Raw genomic sequence first — 20750 nt, 5'->3', positions numbered from 1 at the left:
ATTCAATTTGAGGCACACAGAAGCTGGAGACATTCCCAGAAGGACAGGGACCAACCCTGTATGAGTCACCGGGCATAACTCACCCACCATGCTTCTTCATCAATGCATCCATTGTTGAAGAATTGCAGGCTGGTCAAACAAAAGTTGATATTTTTCCACAGGAGAAGTAGAAACTTTAACCAACTATTTGGAGTCTTTGGAAGGTTTAGAAATATCTAGGTAGATTTGATTCCTTCTAAAACACTGGATGTTTGATTCCTCACTCCCATCTTAGCCATATCTCATGTGTTTGACTACATCTTCTAATCCTGTTCACTGTTTGAAACCGGTGCAGGATTTCTGTGCAGTTCAAACAAAAGAGCACGTTGTCCTGTTGAAAAGTTGCTCTTTCTGGACCATCACTCGACAAGCTTGTCTCTTGTTTTGATGGCGGCTGTTGTTAGATTCTCCTGTAGAAATGCCATGTGTGAATCCTTCGTGTTCAAAGTTCCCCCTCCAGATTACAAGGCTCTTCATCTAGTCTACCGTTTCACCGTTCATCGTGATCAGAGCTTCACTTCAACATCAACATCCATTTCATCGGCTCCATGCCATTCTGCCAACCTGGCTCACTAGGCCTCAGAGCCCCTGCACTGGCTGTTCTGGCGTTTGGAATCACAGGCTTTCCATTTATTTGTGTTTTGAATGCTTAACTGCGGAGCAACCAGGGGTGTCGGAGGATCTCCTTCAGAGTGGGCCTCTTCTCAGGTGAAAGAGATAAGCACTGGCATAGAAAATCTTCCAGTTCTACAAGAAAATCAAAATATGTGATTTTTTTGATTATTATTTCTAAGCTGACTATACACTCATTCATTATTAAAATATTCCATGAAATATTTTCCCTAGGGCAGCACGGTGGCGAAGTGGGTAGCGCTGCTGCCTCGCAGTTGGGAGACCTGGAGACCCGGGTTCGCTTCCCGCGTCCTCCCTGCGTGGAGTTTGCATGTTATCCCCGTGTTTACATGGGTTTCCTCCCGCAGTCCAAAGACATGCAGGTCAGGTGCATTGGCGATCCTAAATTGTCCCTTGGTGTGTGCTTGGTGTGTGTGCCTGTGCCCTGTGGTGGGCTGGTGCCCTGCCCGGGGTTTGTTTCCTGCCTTGTGCCCTGTGTTGGCTAGGATTGGCTCCAGCAGATCCCCGTGACCCTGTAATTAGGATATAGCGGGTTGGATAATAGATGGATGGGTGAATGTACATGAATGAATATAAGATATCCCCCAAAAATAAGCCCTAGTGCATCTTTTGGAGCAAAAATTAATATAAGATCTGGTCTTATTTTTGGGGAAACATGGTGCCTCGTCCTGCTTCATTTTTTTCGTTGGCATTAAACAGGGCTCGGCTACGGACCCCAACCCTTTTATACATTTCTCTGGTTCCTATTTTCACAATTGCAACACTGTAATGCCAGCATAACGTTCCAGTTTGTTTTCTAAGAAATTCTCTGCCCTCTTCTTCAAATCCTCCTGATTTAAAGAATGTGGACTGCTGCCACTCTAACATCTAGTCCTCAGCCAGTCTGCTCCCAGACATTCAACTCACTCTTTTGGTATGGAGGCCCCGACCTTGTGGTGGGCACAGGAGCATTCCCTATACCCCCTACATCAGTGGCTGTGGTCAGATAGCCTCACAGGAGGTTCTGCTCCAGCTTTATAACGCACTGGTGAGGCCTCATCTGGAATTCTGTGTTTTGGTCTCCAGGCTACAAAAAGGAAATCGCAGAGCTAGAAAAGGAAGAAAAGATCTGAAGGAAGAGGATCTGACTGGGGAGGAGGTGAAGGACCGAGCTGTTCAGCTCTTTTAGGGCGGATATCGACTTTTGTTGACGTGAGGGGACGAGGGCGATAATCAGCTGTAAACGATGACAAAACTCACTGTCTTTGCTTGGAGGAATGGGAGACTCATTGAGGAAACACTGGCAAAAATGGCATCGACGTCGGGCGAGAGAGCGAAGCACGTGCACAAAGCAAAATACTCTGTGATGATGTTTTATGTACATTTTATTATTCTTAATTGGACTCGAACTTGTTGGGATTCCAGTTTTGGTGCAAGTGATCTGGAGATTGAAAACAAAAGTGACGCACCAGCATCAGCCGATCGTGGTGCTGAACATGTTATAGCAACGCTCGCCCAGAAGGAGCACCACTTACGATGACAAGGGGTACAAACCAGATTGTGTCGCACTGTGACTGCCACCACTGCCACCAGAGATGGCAAACACGCAACAAGAGTGGCCACAGAACCAACAACATACACTTTACAGACTTTTATGTGTGCGAAACTATTGCTGAGTGTGCTTTTCAGAAAACACAGTAAAACCTTGGATTGCAAGTAACTTGGTCTGTGAGTGTTTTGAAAGGCGAGCTAAAATTTTTAATAAATTTTAACTTGATAAACGAGCGAGGTCTTGCAATACAAGTAGTACTCATAGATTTTGTCTGCCAAGCATCACGTGGGGATTGTGGGTAATTGTCCCCCATGCTCGTTCTCAGTCGGCGTGCCTCACTCATACAGTCAACATCCGTATGAGGGTATACTGTTTACTATAGCATGGTGACCACGTGTGTGTGCTGTGACGTGTGAGTCCCTGTCATGCACCCCAAAACACGAGGCTGAGTCTCAGTACTTTAAGCAAAACCAGCTTTATTCAGCACTAGCAAAATACCCGCACTTCGCAGCGGCGAAGTACTGCTTTAAAATTTTTATTAAGAACAAAAGTAAACCTTTTTAAACTGAGGGAAAATATACCAATAATTATTTGTTAAGGATCTCTTTGTATACCACGTTGTCAGTTCGGCCCTCCGGTTGTAATATGACCAAGCTGTGCACTGAGCTTACTCTTGAGCATGCAACGTATAGTTGGCCATGTGAAAAACAATCTCGCCTCAAATCAATGGCAACCTTTTGTAGGGTCTGTCCCTGAGACTTATGAATTGTCATTGCGAAGCAGAGCCTTACTGCAAATTGGAGGCGTTTAAGTTGAAATGGGTTTTATCGATAACTTGGCATCCAGCTTTTGAGAGTTTAAACATTCATAAACATCAAAGTGTCCACTGCTCAAATCGTCACCTGTGAATCTAAGATGTTTAAGAGGCATTGGCGGTTGTCCAAAGGTGTAAAATATTTGGCTATTTTGGTACACTTGAAAGCAACAACTGAACAATTCAGCGGCAGCCATCAACTCACATGCAGCACCATAGCTGAAGGGCTTAAGCATTTCACTCTTCTAGTGCTCCTGTGTAGTATAATTATCTCCTGTACCGTCATCAGTCCACACCTTGAACCTGTCCCAGTCATTCAATACATAAGACACAATGTTCCTCCGGATATCAAGAGTGAGCCTGATATGGCCGTGCAATATGTAACACAGAGAATGGAAAAGGCAGGCGCCATCTCCAGGCATGGAAACCACTCAGTAAGTGACAGTTCTTTGATCGATGGTAATCACCTCGATAGGCATGTTAATGGGGGTATGGTTGGAACGATAACGGAAATGGGTACCTGAACAATGTAAACTAAGTCTACAATACCTACACAATAACTATAATCGTAATAAACAAACAATAAAACAGTGGAGAAGCCGTGGATTAAATAAAAAGGCTGCAGTTAACAGCAGGGAGACGTGAATACCGTGGTGAAGGAAGGAAGGGAATGAAGAGACCGTAGCAACAGATGGCCTTATATAGGCAGGCAGCCAACTACGTGGGAGGCGTGGGGATGGGGGACCCAATTCCGCCTCATACGGCGACTGAGCTACAGGACGTATATATGTACGTAAGTAGGATTCAGTTAGCGTTGGGAACCCACGTACCAAATTTCTTGAAGATGGGCCCATAAGTAACAAAGACCGTTGGAAAGTTCAATATGGCGGCCGACAGTGGCGTCATACCACCGAGATAAGTACATACATTGGTTTCAGTTAGTGCAGGGAAGCCGTCTACCAAATTTCGTGAAGATGGGGCCATAAATAAGAAAGTTTAACATGCCGGACGTTGTCGACCGTTATGACCGTTATGCCTAGAATTTCGAAATGAAACCTGCTTAACTTTTGTAAGTAAGCTGTAAGGAATGAGCCTGACAAATTTCAGCCTTCTACCTACACGGGAAGTTGGAGAATTAGTGATGAGTGAGTCAGTGAGGGCTTTGCCTTTTATTAGTATAGATGAAACAGGAACAGTACGGTTATTTATTGTAGTGAGATCTACCGCTCTCCTATACAGAGACACAGAAATCAGGCAGGGTCGTGACCAGGTTAGTGGCAACGTAATCCTCTGTGCCCTGCATTTATAATGTTCCTTGTACCACTCATCAACGGCGGGCACTTATAGAGCGACCACAATCTTTTCTGATTCACTTTTACGGTGAACAGCGCTGGGAGACTGCAGTTGCTTCGGCATGCTCTTCCGCGTGTCGTCCCGTTTTTAATCCCAAAAAACCTTACAGTGCATAAAGCACTTTGTAAAGTTTGAGTCCAAGTGTAGTGACTCTCAATGGAGAGGTTTCCTTGTTAATGTCGCAAAAAAAGGAAGATTCTAGTGAGCCAATAGATAGCATGGATTCCGTTAGTTAGAATGAAAGTCGTCCTACACAATAACCCTCCTCCTCCTCCTCCTCTTCTCTCGTCTCCCTCACACCAGCCACGATTCTTTTCAAAGGTAAAGTGCAGGTTAATTTGTTTTACATATTTTTGCTTTATATTTTGTATTAATCATTTTTATATAAATATTTGTGGGTGGAATGGGTGGAGAAGAGTGTCAGGAGTGATTTTGTGACAGACGGGTATCAGCAAGAGTGAAAGGGAAGGTCTACAGGATGGTAGTGAGACCAGCTATGTTATATGGGGTGGAGACGGTAGCGCAGGAGACAGAGCTGGAGGTGGCAGAGTTAAAGATGTTAAGATTTGCGTTGGGTGTGACGAGGATGGACAGGATTAGAAATGAGGACATTAGAGGGTCAGCTCATTGGGAGACAAAAGTCAGAGAGGCGAGATTGCTTTGGTTTGGACATGTGCAGAGGAGAGATGCTGAGTATAATGAGAGAAGGGTGCTAAGGATAGAGCTGCCAGGCAAGGGGAACAGAGGAAGGCCTAAGAGAAGGTTTATGGATGTGGTGAGAGGACATGCAGGTGATGGTGTAACAGAACAAGATGACGAGGACAGAAAGATATGGAAGAAGATGATCCGCTGTGGCGACCCCTAATGGGAGCAGTTGAAAGAAGAAGATATAAATATTTGTGGGTTGTGAAACAAATTATCGGAGTTTCCATTATTTCTTATGGGGAAATTTGCTTTGATATACGAGTGCTTTGGATTACAAGACACGTTTTCAGAACGAATTACACTCGCAAACTGAGGTTCCACTTGTATTCAGCCCTGGGTGAAAAGGAAAAAAAAATCAGCCCTAAAAAAAGTTAGAGAAGGCTGATCAAGCACATCGACCCCATTTGACATCTTTTATTTTAGCTCTTAGAAAACAGCAATTCTGAACACAAGGCTAGGTAATCTGGAACATGATGATGAGTGTACAACCAGCACAAAAAGTCCTTGGACAGGTTGTGGTCTGCTTTGTCTCTGCCTATCTTTGAAAATCTTACTAGTGAGATGAACTTTTGACAGTTTGGTCCCAGATTCATTTTACAAGAAAATACGCCGTAATCTCCCCCAACCAAAACGTGAACCACCAACGACAGGCAACTACACAAAACGAGCAGTTCACTCCTCACAATCAGAGCACCACTTGCATGGCCTGCAATTAAAAACCACAGAAATAATGAAATCTCCGCTGTCTTCACCGACCTTTGGAAAACCGAGTAGCAAGATGTAGTTTGCCGTTGAGATTATCCCCACTAACTCCAGGAGCCAGCCGTCTGCTCAGGCAGTAATAGAGAGTGCAGCCGTAACACCAGACCGTGTATGAAGAGGCCTGGTATCTCTTCTCAGAAATCAGCTCCGGAGGCGCAAACGGCAGCATACCTGCAGAGAAACAGGCAAACAGTCTGCAAAATTTCATTTTAAAATGGATAAATGTAGCTATTTCTGCCCATCAATCGACACTCAATTACCCATAAGGCCAAAGTAAAAACATGTTTTCAGAAAAGTTTGCAAAATGTATTAAAAATCAAAAACTAAAATCTCCCCTTCATAGAAGTATTCAGACCCTTAACTCTTTTAGGGCTAATTATTTTTACTTCCTTTTGTCCCAGGGCTGAATATTTTTCTCAAAAACTCTGAAAAAGTACACAAAGCAAAGGTTTCACGCATAAATCCACATAAAATACTTATTTATGACAAATGTCACTCTTTTTTATGTTCCAGGAGCCCCTACAGTAGGCATATTCATGAACATATTACCCACGTGTTTGTCCCATCCATAAGCTGAAAGGCACGTTCAGGTAAAAAAAACGGCTTGAAGTAGTCAAGTGGCTGCTAAACCGTTGTATCCACCAGCAGGCCGCGTTGTTTGGTGAAGTCCAGTTGCCAGCTTGTCTCCCACAGATCGATGTCTGTGTAGTCCTCCCAAGGCAAATGTACTCATAGGCGTGTCAGCAGCACAAGCGTGTCCAGCACTACGACCATCCAGGGACCGGTTCAGCTGATGCAAAAACCTAACTTTCGTTTTTGATCTCCAGATCACTTGTATCAAAATCGGAGTTCGATAAGCAGCACTACAACTATCCAGGGACCGGTCAGCTGATGCAAAAACCTAACTTTCGTTTTCGATCTTCAGATCACTTGTATCAAAATCGGAGTTCGATAAGCAGCACTACAACTATCCAGGGACCGGTCAGCTGATGCAAAAACCTAACTTTCGTTTTCGATCTTCAGATCACTTGTATCAAAATCGGAGTTCGATAAGCAGCACGACGACTATCCAGGGACCGGTCAGCTGATGCAAAAACCTAACTTTCGTTTTCGATCTCCAGGTCACTTGTATCAAAATCGGAGTTCGATAAGCAGCACGACGACTATCCAGGGACCAGTCAGCTGATGCAAAAACCTAACTTTCGTTTTCGATCTTCAGATCACTTGTATCAAAATCGGAGTTCGATAAGCAGCACTACGACTATCCAGGGACCGGTCAGCTGATGCAAGTACCTAACTTTCGTTTTCTATCTTCAGATCATTTGTATCAAAATCGGAGTTCGATAAGCAGCACTACGACTATCCAGGGACTGGTCAGCTGATGCAAAAACCTAACTTTCGTTTTCGATCTTCAGATCACTTGTATCAAAATCGGAGTTCGATAAGCAGCACTACGACTATCCAGGGACTGGTCAGCTGATGCAAACACCTAACTTTCGTTTTTGATCTTCAGATCACTTGTATCAAAATCGGAGTTCGATAAGTCAAAGTCCCATTCAGCAATAATACGCAAAAAATAAATGAATAAATAATACACACAGAGCATTTCACTTTGTGTATTTGCTTCGCTCTCTCGCCCAATGTCGATGCCATTCTAGACATTGCTTACTCTACGCTTCGCAACGTCAAGTCAACAAGTCTAACAGTCCTTTGAGCAAAGAGGGTCGCCCTCTGCCTTGGATATCCATTCTCAACCCCCCGTGTCGACAAAAGTCGACATCCGCCCTAAAAGAGTTAATTCAGTACTTTGTAGAAGCCCCTTTGGTTTCAAGTCTTCTTTGTAAGTCTCTGCAAGCTCTGCACACCTGGATTTGGGCAGGGAATCCCATTCTTCCTGGCCGGTACTCACAAGCTCCATTGGACTGGATGGAATGTGTCTGTGAACTGCCATTTTCAGGTCTCTCCACACATGTTCTAGGAGGTTTAACTCTGGGCTTTGGCTGGGCCACGCAAGTACAGTCAGGGAATTGTCCCAAAGGCATTATGGCATTGTCTTGAATGTATACTTCTGGTCATTGTTGAGCTGAAATGTGAACTGTAGTCCCAATCTGAGGTGGTGTGCACCCTGGAGCAGGTTTTCTACAAGGACCTCTCTGTATTTGGCTGCATTCATCCTTCCTTCAATTCTGACCAGTTTACCTGTCTCTGCAAACCCTTAGCAAGATGCTGCCACCACCATGCTTCACCAAAGGGATGATATTAGGCAGGTGATGAGCTGTGTGTTTGGTCTTCAGTATAACTTGTGCTTGAAGTTCTTCTCAAAGAGTTTCTTTTCTATCTTATCAGATCAGACCAGGCAAACCTTTCTCCTCATGTTTCCTCATACTGTTTGGAAAACCTATACTCAAGCTTGCCTTCCTTCTAGTCGTTCTACCATAAACACCTGGTTGATGGAGTGCTGCTAAGATAGTCATTCTTCCGGAAGGTTCTCCCATCTCGGCAGAGAAATTCTGAAGTTGTTAAGAGTGATCATTGGGTATCTGGTTACTCAGTTTGGCTGAGTCCTGGTGGTTCCAAACTTCTTCCATTTCACAATTCTTGAGGCTGCTGTGCTCTTGGAAACACTCAAAGCTTTACAAATGGTTGCCTTGATCTATGCCTGACCACAATGTGATCATGGAGGTCTATTGAGTTTTCCTTGGCTTGTTTTTGGTTGTGACATGCAGTGTGAACAGGTCCGTGTGTGCCTTTCTAAACGACGTCTAATCGGTTCAGTTTGCCACAAGTGGACTCCAATCAAGTTCTAGAAACATCTCAAGGACAATTAAAACAAACAGGATGGACGTGAGCACAATTTGGCGTACCACAGCAAAGGGTTTGAGTACTTCTAAGGAAGGAGGGAATCTTAGTTTTTCATTTTGAATAAATCTTCAAACCTTTCTGAAAACATGTTGTCACTTGGTCATTATGGGTTATAGAGTGTAGCTTGATGGGATAAAATGACAGATTTGTGAATTTCCCCTTGGGATTAATAAAGTATCTATCTATCTATCTATCTGTCTGTCTGTCTGTCTGTCTGTCTGTCTGTCTGTCTGTCTGTCTGTCTGTCTGTCTGTCTGTCTGTCTGTCTGTCTGTCTGTCTGTCTATCTATCTATCTATCTATCTATCTATCATCTACAACACAATAAAGTGTGCAGAAAGTGAAGGGGTTTGGAAATACTTTCTGAATCCACTGTAGGTAATATAAAGGTCTTTTCAACCACTGGGCCAGTGGCTTAGACAAACAGCCAGCCATTAGAGTCTTTCTTCAGTTTCTTACTATTAGATGAATATATGAAGAGCAGTGCAACCCGTCCCATCCCCATTGAACCACAAACGTACCATCAAACTTGATGTAGGAGTTCCCCTTATGCAGAATGCTGCAGCCAAAGTCAATGAGCTTAAGAGTCTCGGTGCCAAACTGCACTAGGATGTTGTCAGGCTTTACGTCTCGATGAAAAACTCCTCTGGATTCGCAGTGGTGCAGGGCCTGGGCAAGCTGCCTGAAAAGATGCTTAGCTGTTGGTTCCGTAAGAATACCATTCAACTTTATCAGTTTTTCCAGGTCCAGGCAAGGAGCGGGCATCTCCAGCACAAGAATGAGCAATTTCTCCATCTCGTACCAGTCAAGGAGTTGAATAATGGATGGACAGGTGGGAGGTTTGCAGAGGTATGCCATGATGCCTACTTCCCAGGGAACAGACTTCATCTCATTGGGCTGAGTCAAAATAAAAATGAGGATCAGAGATATGTTTATTTAATGTGGATAGAGCAAACTTTAAATATGAGGCCATTGTCTTATGGCGGGTTGGGAAATAATTAGCTCCTGCGCTCTATTAACCTCCTTAGCGTTATGGTTTTTTTATGTCTGCCTGGTGGGTTGGCAACCAGCATCCCAAGCTGTTTCGTTGTGTGGTGGGTGCAGCAACACACTGTACCACTGCATGCTCCCCAACCTGACCGGACCTGACCTGTTTATTTGTTCAATGCCAGTGTGATACTGTCCAAGTACGAGTAGTTCGTCAGAGGGTGTAGTCACACAGGCTGCTTTAAGACACACAGAGGGTTTTTAAGTAATCAACAGAAGTTGGGACACCTGTGCAAATTGTGTGCTTCAACTTTCAGGGCTTCTTTTACTTAAATTACTGCAGAAGGCCCATTTGTAATATTCTGAAATTTCCTTTTTTTTAGTTTTTGCTATCCTAAATTTCACTTTTAAACCTCTGGCAATTTACTGCTTCTAAATTGTCTCTAGTGTGTGCTTGGTGTGTGGGTGTGTGTGTGCGTCTGTGTGCGCGCCCTGCGGTGGGCTGGCGCCCTGCCCGGGGTTTGTTTCCTGCCTTGCACCCTGTGTTGGCTCCAGCAGACCCCCGTGACCCTGTAGTTAGGATATACAGCAGGTTGGATAACGGATGGATGGATGGCAATTTACTGCTTACTTTTTCTGCATTTTAGGTCATTCACCGCATTTCAACTGATTAAATCTGAGGAAAATCTGAAAAAATTGTACATATACTGTATATTAATTTGACATTAAACTGAAAATCTGAAGTGAGTGTTTTAAAATGGACAATTCTATGCTTTGACAAGATAGTACTGTACATACAAGAAACTTAATATTGGGATGTTCTAAACAAGTTATGAACTTAGTGAATGTTAAGAGGATTATAAAATAGAGATGCAAGCTAATTATATCAATAAAGACTGTAAATAGATTGAACTAACCAGGCATATGCGATATTTACTGTCCACAATGACTTTTACGGCCACCTGTAGATAGATAGATAGATAAGTAGATACTTTATTTAAATCAGAATACATTAAAACAAACAACAAACCTCGCAAGAATTAATCAAAAGAAGAAAAACCTTCTGACTTGGCTAAAGCTAAGAGAGCAGTCACAGTGACACGTTACAGAGGTGCATTGCTGTGGGTGTGAAGGAGCTCCAGTGGCATTTTTTTTATTCCATAACTAGGGGGCGCTGCCCCCCTGCTCACTTCGCTCTCCAACCCCCGGGTTTGGTTAACCGGATATACAATTTAAAGAGATTGTTATTTTCGTGGGTATTGTTACACAGGCATTATTTTCACTTTTACTTTACAACTTCAGTACAAGTAATATTTGGAATTAACTTTTCTTCAACTTCGCATTGAATTTTGATTCCGGACTTACATCGTGACAACGCAATGCATAACTGCCTGTGAGTGACTATCGTTTCTTTCTCTCTAATAAATAAACCAACTTTTTCGAATGTTTGTCCCTGTGATTTGTTAATTGTCATTGCAAAAGCTATTCTGATGGGAAACTTTAAACGTTTTAATACGAATGGCATATCCAGATTTCCTTTTGGGTCTAATGTTATTCGCAGAAGATGTACTACATTACCTTTCTTGTCACCTGTTAAAATTTTACATGATAGAATCGTTCGACCAATTTTTAATACAACTAATCTTGTCCCATTGCATAGCCCATAACTCAGACATAAACTCCACAATAACATTACGATACATCCTTCTTTTAACAGTAATTCAGCCGGTGGAAGACCGGACGTTGTTAATGCTTGTAGATATTCTTCGTGATATTGTAAATTGATGTTTTCATCTTCCGCATCATCACCACCAACTGCTTCAGCATAGTCTATTGATACGCATTTAATCAATTTGCCGTGTAACGGATTGACAATTTTCGCGTTAATTCATCGTCTTTAACTGGCTCTGCATGTGTATTGTGCTGTTTTTTTAAGCCTTTCGAATTCCACTACTTTCATAATCTCTAACCTGCTCTGCATGTGTATCGCGCCAACGTTTTTGAACGCTTTTATGAAGTTCTACTTTGTCTTTTACTCTTTGTCTTTTATTTCTGACCCCGATTGGACCTGCGAGGTTTTCAATTCCACTTGGTCTGGGCTGATTATTACTTTCCTTATTTTCTGAATTTGCAAATCGATTATTTTTCTTTTTTGCATTCTTTTCTCTCCAACGCTTTTGGGTCTCTTTCTTCTTTGCTTAGTCATTGACGTGTCATCTAGAACATATAAAATTAATGTCCTGATAAAATATATAAGAGCTGAGAGCAGGAAGCGTGTCTGCCAAAAGAATTCACACAACTGAGAGGTCAGATGACCGGGACTTGCTTCCAAAGGTTGTAAGTATGACATGACTTGAAATAATCTCATGTTAAAAGTCTCTGTCTTGAGGGACTTCATTCCAAAAAGTCTCTTCAAAAAGTCCTAAATAAAATGTGCAGCTTTGTTCATGATGGCACTCAGTTTTGACTTGATTCACTACTACCTCCAGTGGGTCCAGAGAGCGTCCCATTACTGAGCTTGCCCTTCTCAATTCCCTTGCTGATTCAGTTGCCCTCTCTTGAACTGCACACCACATCACAGTGCCTGTCACAGTGTTATGGAACATGTAAATGATGTCACTACTGTGATGGACTGTCGGGGATCCTGCCCGGACGGGACACCCTTTCCAAGAGAAGACCGAGGGAAAGGGCATATTGCCAGGAGTACCTCCCCCGGGACACGAGAAGGCAGCCCCCTTGGTTCACATCGGGGCCATGGAATTGGAGCTTAGAAGCTCAACCCGGTGGGGGTCTGTGGACCACCGCCAGGGGGTACCTGGACAGCTCCAGAATCTAGACATGCAGCACTTCTGCCACACCTGGAAGTGCTGCCGGATGTTAATCAAGGGACACCTGGAGCACTTCCAGGTGCACTATAAAGGAGGCCATCTCACTCCATTCCTGAGCCAGGGTCGGGAGGATGACCATGAAATTTGGGAAGAAAGGAGTAGAGGAGAGTCGAGAAGAGAAGGACCGAATGCTGTTTTGGAGCACTGTGTTGTGTGCAGGATATTAGTTTAATAAAAACGCGTGTGTTTTGGACATACGGCGTCTGTCTGTCTGTGCCTAGGGCCTGGCTTTCTACACTACCCACACTCAGTCCCCCAAGAGTCCTCTCTGCCCTTTCTTATGCAGTTCCTCAGTGTCACTAGACCAGTTCAGCCTCTCACTTGTTGCAGACCCCCAAAGCACTTCTAGTGATGTACCACCTCCAAATCCACTCCTTTAACCAGGTGTACAGGCTCTTTGGTGGGGTGAAAACCAATAAGCTGTCCCTTAGTTGTGCTGATGTTAAGATCCAGACAGTTCTCTTAGCACCAAGAAACAAAGATCTCCACCCGAGTCCTATACATGTCAACACTGTTTAAACAAAATATAATTAAGGACAGAATTAAACATGAAATCCATTTTTTGTAGTTCGAGTATCATGTTGAACCAGAGCCTTCCCTAACACCAGCTGGCAGAACGCAGCAACCACCCCTGAAAAACGTGCCAGTTTGACACAATTACACAAAAAAAGATTACAGTACAATTTCAGAGGGGATGAGGCCACATTACTGAATGGGTTTCACACTGTGAACGATGAGGGAGTGTTTTGAACCAAACGTGAACCCAAAATACCGCTAAGGCACATGAAGGAGGGCAGAACAGAAGCAGTAACAAAAAAGTATAAACCAATGAACACACAAGTAAAAAGACTTGAACCTCTCTGGATGTTTGTACACAGGTCAGAGCCTCCTGTCTACTCAGGGTGGTGGCTATCCCACGTCAACCTCGTTGTACTACTGAAACCCTCCGCCCTTTCACCTCCCTTGATCTTCTCAACTCTTGTTCTGTCAGTCAAGCCCTCTTTCACTACCCTGCTTGAAGGTAACTAAATGATTATAGCGCTATCTCAACACCTGACTGCTACATAAAATGACCTTTTGGGTCTAATGAGGCACATTATCTGGTGTGGGGAACAGCCCGGACACAGACAGGCAGACGCCGAAGGTTCGAACACCAACACACATTTATTCATTTTAACACAAATAAACAGCACACACACCCCAGTGCCGCAGCACCAATCACCCCAAAGTCCAGGCCTCTCACAATGCCCTTTTCTCTCTACTGGTCCGCCTCCACTCCTCTCCTCCCAAGCTCTGTCTCTCTTCCTCCCGACTCCAGCCATCGAATGGGGGGAGGCGGCCCCTTTTAAACCCACCTGGACGTGTTCCACGTGCCTCCCAATGAGCGACTGCCAGCACTCCCTGGTGTGGCGGAAGTGCCGGCCGTGTACCCGGAAGCACTCCGGGTGTCCCTGGTCTTCTTCCCCCCAGCACTTCCGGGTGTGGTGGAAGTGCCGAGGGCCAGGGCTCCTCAGGCATCTGGCGGTGACCACGGGCCCCTATAGGGTTGAGCTTCTAAGCTCTGTTCCTGTGGTCCCCAAAGCCATCAGGGTGGTTGCCCCTTCGTGGTTTGGAGGAGGCGTAATCCCTCCTCTGGTCCTTCTGGGCACCACCCCTAGCCACACTGCATTGTGAGGGAGTGTCAGTTACGTCATGTGGCGCGATTTCACCCAAGGGTGCTCCAACTCACAGGATCCTCATTGTTGGGGGTCAAAGCAGATGGACCAGGCCAAGGGAACGCCCATGTAACACCTGGCTGCAACAGATAGAGGGTTTTTTCTGGACGGTGGGACTGGACCACATGTCTGCCTGGTGAGTTGCCAACCAGGATCCCGAGATGTTTTATCGTGTGGTGGATGTGGCAATGCGCTGTACCAATGCATGCTCCCCAATCTGTGAGTTATAAAGGGGAAATTGCGTAGAAATGTGCAAACTCCAAATTATTTTTTTGGGTTTTGTTCTTTGGTGTATGCATACTTTCCCACTCGAATCCCCACAGAGTTTTATAAATGAGACCCTTGGAGTGGCTTGTGGTATTTGGTGTCCTAGTCACTCTTTTTGCAGTTGTGTGCTGCAGCTTTATTACAGCTTAGTAAGACAATTGGTGAATTCAGGTTATTTATCTCTCTATTATATAAAAAATCCTTTGACGCGATGAGACTTTTTGGAAGAGAGATTTTTTCAAGTCCCGCAAGACGAGACTTTGGCCATGAGATTTTTTTCAAGTCACGCCCTCTTCTCAAACATTTTCAAACAAAACCACGGCCCTTCTCAACTCTCATTCGTGTGAAGGCTTTTGTCAGACGCACTTCCTGTGCTCTCAGCTCTCATACATTTTAATGTTTTCCTCACTTTAAGTTCCCAATTAAAGAAGACGTATTATGTCGAAATCTTATTGAAGAATTTCAACACGAAGGGTGAAACGATGAAGTCAAACGAATTAACGCCAAAAAAAGGCAATCAGTTACACATCGGATTGGTTAAATGCGTATCAATAGACTCTGCTGAAACAGTTGGTGCTGATGGTGCAGAAGATGAAAACATCAACTTACAATATCTACAACCGTTAACAATGTCCGGTCTTACAACACACGAATTACTGTAAAAAGAAGGATGTATCCAAGAAAGGTAATGTAGTACAGCGTTTCTCAACCTTTAAATATTTGCGACCCGAGTTTTCATAACAGTTTTAATCGCGCCCCCCTAACGTTTTTTTGAAACCCTAATAAAATTTATTCCTATATGTTTTGCTGCCGATACACCGCTACAAGTTTAAAATTTCCCTACAAATAGTGAAATTACGCCACATATGGCAACATTCACGCCCCCTTTTTTGTTACTTCATGCCCCACTGGGGGGGCGCACCCCACAATTTGAGAACCGCTGATGTAGTACATCTTCCGCAGATAACATTAGACGCCAAAGTAAATCTTGATATGCCATTCGTATTAAAACGTTAACAGTTTCCCGTTAGAATGGCTTTTGCAAAGACAATTAACAAATCTCAGAGCCACACATTCGAAAAAGTCGTTTTATTTAATAGAGAGAAAAAAACGAAATTCAATCACAGGCAGTTATACGTTGTGTTGATGCATATTTAACAATTCCCATGAAAATAAAAAATTGTTTCAATTGTATGTCTGCATCCCCATATGTGAGCGACAGAACCGCAAAGAGGCTGGCACGTAAGCGCAGGCCGGGGGGTTGGCAAGCGAAGTGAGCAGGGGGCAAAGCCCCCTAGTCTCTTTAAAAAATGACTGATGCGTCCGTTTTCTGAACCCACATAATCCAATTTCAGCATCCTAGGATACCAGAGCCTATTCTGGCAACATCAGGTACAAGACAGGAATGAACCCAGCATGGGCTTCCAGTCCATTGTGGGAAACTCCCATGCAAACTCCCACACTGGTGGTACCAAAGTCACCAATCAACCTGAGCCACATGATTCTGGGAAATGGGAGTGAATCCGGACCACCCAGAGAAACCCATGTGGACACAGTAAGAACCGGGAACCTCCAATTAGAGATATGAAACATCAGGGCTAACAACTGTACTGCCCTCTTGCACAACTCTCAAGCTTAATATTCAAAATAACTGCAATAAAAAGGCAAAATAAAGCAGATGTAGGTTACTGCCATTTGCATTATTTGCATTATTTGACTAATAGCACCAACACAAAAAGGCAGTTCCCTGGTTTCACAGTTCACAATTTTTAATCTATTCAGCAAACGAATTAGTGAGTGGTGCTGTAATTGGGAGATAAGGAGCGTTCTTACTGGCAAGCGATCTGACCTCCTGTGACCCTGCAAGACTCGGCCGTGAAGTCCTTTTCCCAGGAAAGATTGAACTGCATATTTCTCTTTGAAGCCTTAACAAGAGACATAATAAAATCATATTACATAATGCTAAAATCTAGTAGAGCTTAAATACAGTATGTAGGCCCTCCAAACTGTAGGGTTGTTGGTAGCAGAATTGGCACTGCAGCCACCATTAACAAACCTCACCCTGCTTCCAGTCCATCTGAACTAGAATTTCCCCTGGGATCTTCCACACGGCCTCACCCACCTCTAAAAACAGAACTTTTAGACATGCGAGCCCCTGTCCTGTAAAGACGAGCGTGCAGGGAGAGAGGAACTGAAAATCTCATACTGACCTTTAAGGATTCTGCACACTGCACTGTGATATTCTTTGAAATATTTATCTCAAAATAATCTGTCTGAACAGTTCCAGTCTGGTTTTCGTCCCCTCCACACTAAAGTTATTGGGGCTGATGTAGATGATGTGAATAGTGCCTAGATGATGTGCGAGCGCCCTCTTCTATGCGGTGGTGTGCTGGGGAGGCAGCATAAAGAAGAAAGACGCCTCACGCCTGGACAAACTGGTGAAAAAGGCAGGCTCTATTGTTGGCATGGAGCTGGACAGTTTGACATCTGTGGCAGAGTGACGGGCGCTGAGCAGACTCCTGTCAATCATGGAGAATCCACTGCATCCACTGAACAGGATCATCTCCAGACAGAGGAGCAGCTTCAGCGACAGACTGCTGTCACCGTCCTGCTCCACTGACAGATTGAGGAGATCGTTCCTCCATCACACTATGTGACTCTTATTATTATTAGACTCTTCAATTCCACCCGGGGGGGTAAACATTAACATTATTCAAAGTTATTGTCTGTTTTTACCTGCATTGTTATCACTCTTTAATTTAATATTGTTTATTATCAGTATGCTGCTGCTGGAGTGTGTGAATTTCCCCTTGGGATTAATAAAGTATCTATCTATCTATTATATAGTGCCTATCTATCTATCTATCTATCTATCTATCTATCTATCTATCTATCTATCTATTATATAGTGCCTATCTATCTATCTATCTATCTATCTATCTATCTATCTATCTATCTATCTATCTATCTATTATATAGTGCCTATCTATCTATCTATCTATCTATCTATCTATCTATCTATCATTTCAACTGATGACAGACATCCATTACACGTAGAACTAAACTTCAGTAAATCAGGACAGTCGCTTTGAAAACCCACACAAATCGCTCCAGAAACTCCTTTCTTCCCAGTGCCATACGACTTTTCAATAAGAAATACCAGAGATAATGATTAAGGTTTTGATATATATCCTGTAACCTTTTTTTTTTTGGTGTAAATATGTATTATCTAACTGCCTTACCTTAACCTTTCTTGTTTCTATTTGTTTTATTTCATTCTGTCTGTTATTTGATGCAACTGAGAAGGCAAATTTCATGTTTTCCTGTGTAAACATAACTAAATAAAGAAACCTTAAACAGTACAGAAACAGCACTTATAAAAATGACTAACGACCTCCTTATGGCAGCTGATTCTGCTTTAATTCCTATTCTCATCCTCCTTGATCTGAGTGCAGCCTTTGACACTATTTGTCACACGACTCTTCTCAATAGATTATCTCTGATTGGCATTACCCGCACTCCACTAGCTTGGTTCAGATCCTACCTCTCAGGCCACACTCGGTTTGTTCAGATTAAAACTTTCACATCCCAACCCACCGCTGTTACTTCAGGTGGTCTCTGTCCTGGGACCCCTCCTTTTCATTATTTACCTCCTTCCCCTTGGTAATATCTTTTGTAAATATATCATTAGCTTCCACTGTTATGCTGATGACCCCCAGCTCTGTCTCACTAGCAAACCTTCTATTTCCTTTCCACCCTCCTCACTTATTAATTTCATAGCAGAAATCAAATCCTGGTTTTCTTCAAATTTTCTTAAATTAAATAAGTGACAAAACTGAGGTTCTCCTCATTGGTACAAAATCAACATTATCTAAAACTGATCATTTTTCATTTGTTATTGGTAATTCCTCTGTCTCCCCTTCCCCACAGGTGTCACCCTTGATAGTACTTTATCCTTTCAGTCCCACATCAATAACATCTCCCGGTCTCCATATTTCCACTTGCGTAACTTTAATCGTATTCACCCCACACCACTGCTGTCCTTGTTCATAGCCTCGTCACTTCTCGTCTGGATTATTGCAATTCCCTTTTCTTTGGTCTTTCTCACAACTCTCTTTATAAGCTTGAACTGGTCCAGAATTCAGCTGCCCTCCCACATCATTACTAGAACCCCCTCTACTCACCATATCAGCTTCATTGGCTTCCAGTTCAGTTCCACATTCAATTCAAAATTCTCCTACTAACTTTTAAGGCTCTCCCACAACCTCGCCCCTCCATATCTTTCTGACCTCCTCCTTCTTCTGTCCACCCTAACATGCCATGCCGCCATTTTTTTGTTCTTTATTTCGCCTTATGCAATTTCTTGTATTAGGAATTTGGTAGTTTTCACATACCCCTTGGGGTCAGGGTGCAGGGTTAGCCATTGTACAGCGCCCCTGGACCAAGTGCGGGCCACGCTGGGCTAAAGAGCCCAGCAGAGTGGGATCTCTTTTTGGCAGTAACGAGGATTCGAACCAGCAACCTCCCGCATACTGGCACAGATCCTTAGCCTCAGAGCCACCACTCCGCCTGTATTTTTAGAAGTATCCAGCTCTGGCGAGCGTTTTCAGAGGGATTTGTCTTCTTTGGTTGAAAATGCTAATGTGGTGAAAACAGAGATTAAAATCTGCATTTTTAAACCTTTGGTCTGGACGGAGCCGATCAGAATGACTGGGGTTAGGGTTAGGGTTAGGGTTAGTGGAGCCACCTGTGCTGCACATCACAAATCACAAGGGACCAGCTACACCATATCCACCTGAAGCTAAGCATGTTCGGACCCAACCTGCACTTGAATGAAAGACCATCTAGGAAAAAAAGCTTGTGTTGCTGATGGAAGAAGTGTTAGCGAGACCACCAGGGGGGGTCTGAATGGGGACCCCAATGCCCCAGTGCAGTAATGGGGACACTGCTGTAAAAATAGCGCCATCCTTTGGTTGAGATGTAAAACCGAGGTCCCTACTCTCTGTGGTCCTAAACGATCCCTGGGCATCCTTCGTAAAGAGCAGAGTGTATCCCGATGTCCTGGCTAAACTGCCCACCATGGCCTAGTCATTCTGGCCCCCTAATCATCCCCTGTCTCTTAATTGTTTCTCTCTCTCACCACTTCACCACCTAAAAGATAATGTGTGGTGAGCGTATTGGTGCACAAACGGCTGCCAGGTGAATGCCACACATTAGTGGTGGCACTGAAGCGCTTTGACTAGTGAGAAAAGGCGCTATATAAACATAAACAATTGTCATCTCTTGTTCTGCATGTACCCAATCACATAGAAAAATGGGAGTGGCCACAGTCTCTAAACATAAAAAAAAAAATCACAATACTTAGGGTGGAGCTCTTGGGTCCATAAAACCAATCACAGATGAGCAGGGAGTGGCCTGAGGCTCCCCGTAGCCCCTCCCTTTTACCTCTCGATCCTGAAGGACAACCTTTCCTTATCTGGCACCATTTTAACAGTCATTACCATATAACATGCGCAAATGCATGGTGTTGTTGATGTCAAGTTGTCCCAGGAGCCTTTCCTGTAGCTCTGCTGTCTCTTTGAGCTCTTCCAACTCCTTGGTCCATGTTCCGAACCAACAGAACAATTCGGACTTCAGGTTCTCAAGTTCAAGGTCCTGGCTGCATGGCAAGAGATGATTGATGTCGTCAAACTTACAGTTATGGTCATCTGGTAGACATGCAGAGACTATGAAAAATATACAGCACAGAAAATGAGATACTAAGGTATGGCGGACGTGAAAAGGCAAAAGATTCAGCCAAGAGTGACACACAAGAACACTTTTAACAGTTGCATTGCTACGCCATTGGGCCATTGAGCGGAGCCCTTAACCTGAAAATTGCTGCAGAGGCGCTGTACGATGGCCGACCCCATTCCTCTTGGGGATTAATAAAGTGGACCAAATTGTAGCAAATTAGAATCGTCAGCCTCTCAAAAGCTGAGGGCACTGATAATATATATACAGTAATCCCTCGCTATATCGCGCTTCGCCTTTCGCGGCTTCACTCCATCGCGGATTTTATATGTAAGCATATTTAAATATATATCGCAGATTTTTCGCTGCTTCGCGGGTTTCTGCGGACAATGGGTCTTTTAATTTCTGGTACATGCTTCCTCAGTTGGTTTGCCCAGTTGATTTCATACAAGGGACGCTATT

General features: G+C 43.8%; 1 protein-coding gene across 1 annotated transcript; it reads right to left on the bottom strand.

Moving 5' to 3' along the window:
- Nucleotides 1-181: 181 nt before the first annotated feature.
- Nucleotides 182-20400, bottom strand: LOC127526154 (serine/threonine-protein kinase pim-3-like). Its single transcript, XM_051920722.1, has 6 exons — nucleotides 20057-20400; nucleotides 16389-16480; nucleotides 10603-10647; nucleotides 9220-9595; nucleotides 5832-6008; nucleotides 182-786 (listed from the first exon to the last, which is right to left on the bottom strand). Exons 1-6 carry the CDS (start codon nucleotides 20076-20078, stop codon nucleotides 689-691), a joined length of 810 nt encoding a protein of 269 aa, XP_051776682.1. The 5' UTR covers nucleotides 20079-20400; the 3' UTR covers nucleotides 182-688.
- Between the last annotated feature and the right edge of the window lie 350 nt (nucleotides 20401-20750).

The sequence above is a fragment of the Erpetoichthys calabaricus genome, chromosome 17 (assembly GCF_900747795.2).
Source record: "Erpetoichthys calabaricus chromosome 17, fErpCal1.3, whole genome shotgun sequence".
NCBI classification, from domain to species: Eukaryota; Metazoa; Chordata; class Cladistia; order Polypteriformes; family Polypteridae; genus Erpetoichthys; species Erpetoichthys calabaricus.
This window is presented reverse-complemented; position numbering and strand designations above follow the sequence as displayed.

What these genes read in the sequence shown, in the direction of transcription:
- LOC127526154 (XM_051920722.1), bottom strand. Translation starts at nt 20,078, where the DNA reads ATGCATTTGCGCATGTTATATG. An exon ending in GCATTTGCGCATGTTATATG is followed by an intron (nt 16,481 to 20,056) that starts GTAATGACTGTT and finishes TCTCTTGTTAAG; the next exon opens with GCTTCAAAGAGAAATATGCA. An exon ending in TGCTACTCGGTTTTCCAAAG is followed by an intron (nt 787 to 5,831) that starts GTCGGTGAAGAC and finishes ATTTTCTTGTAG; the next exon opens with AACTGGAAGATTTTCTATGC.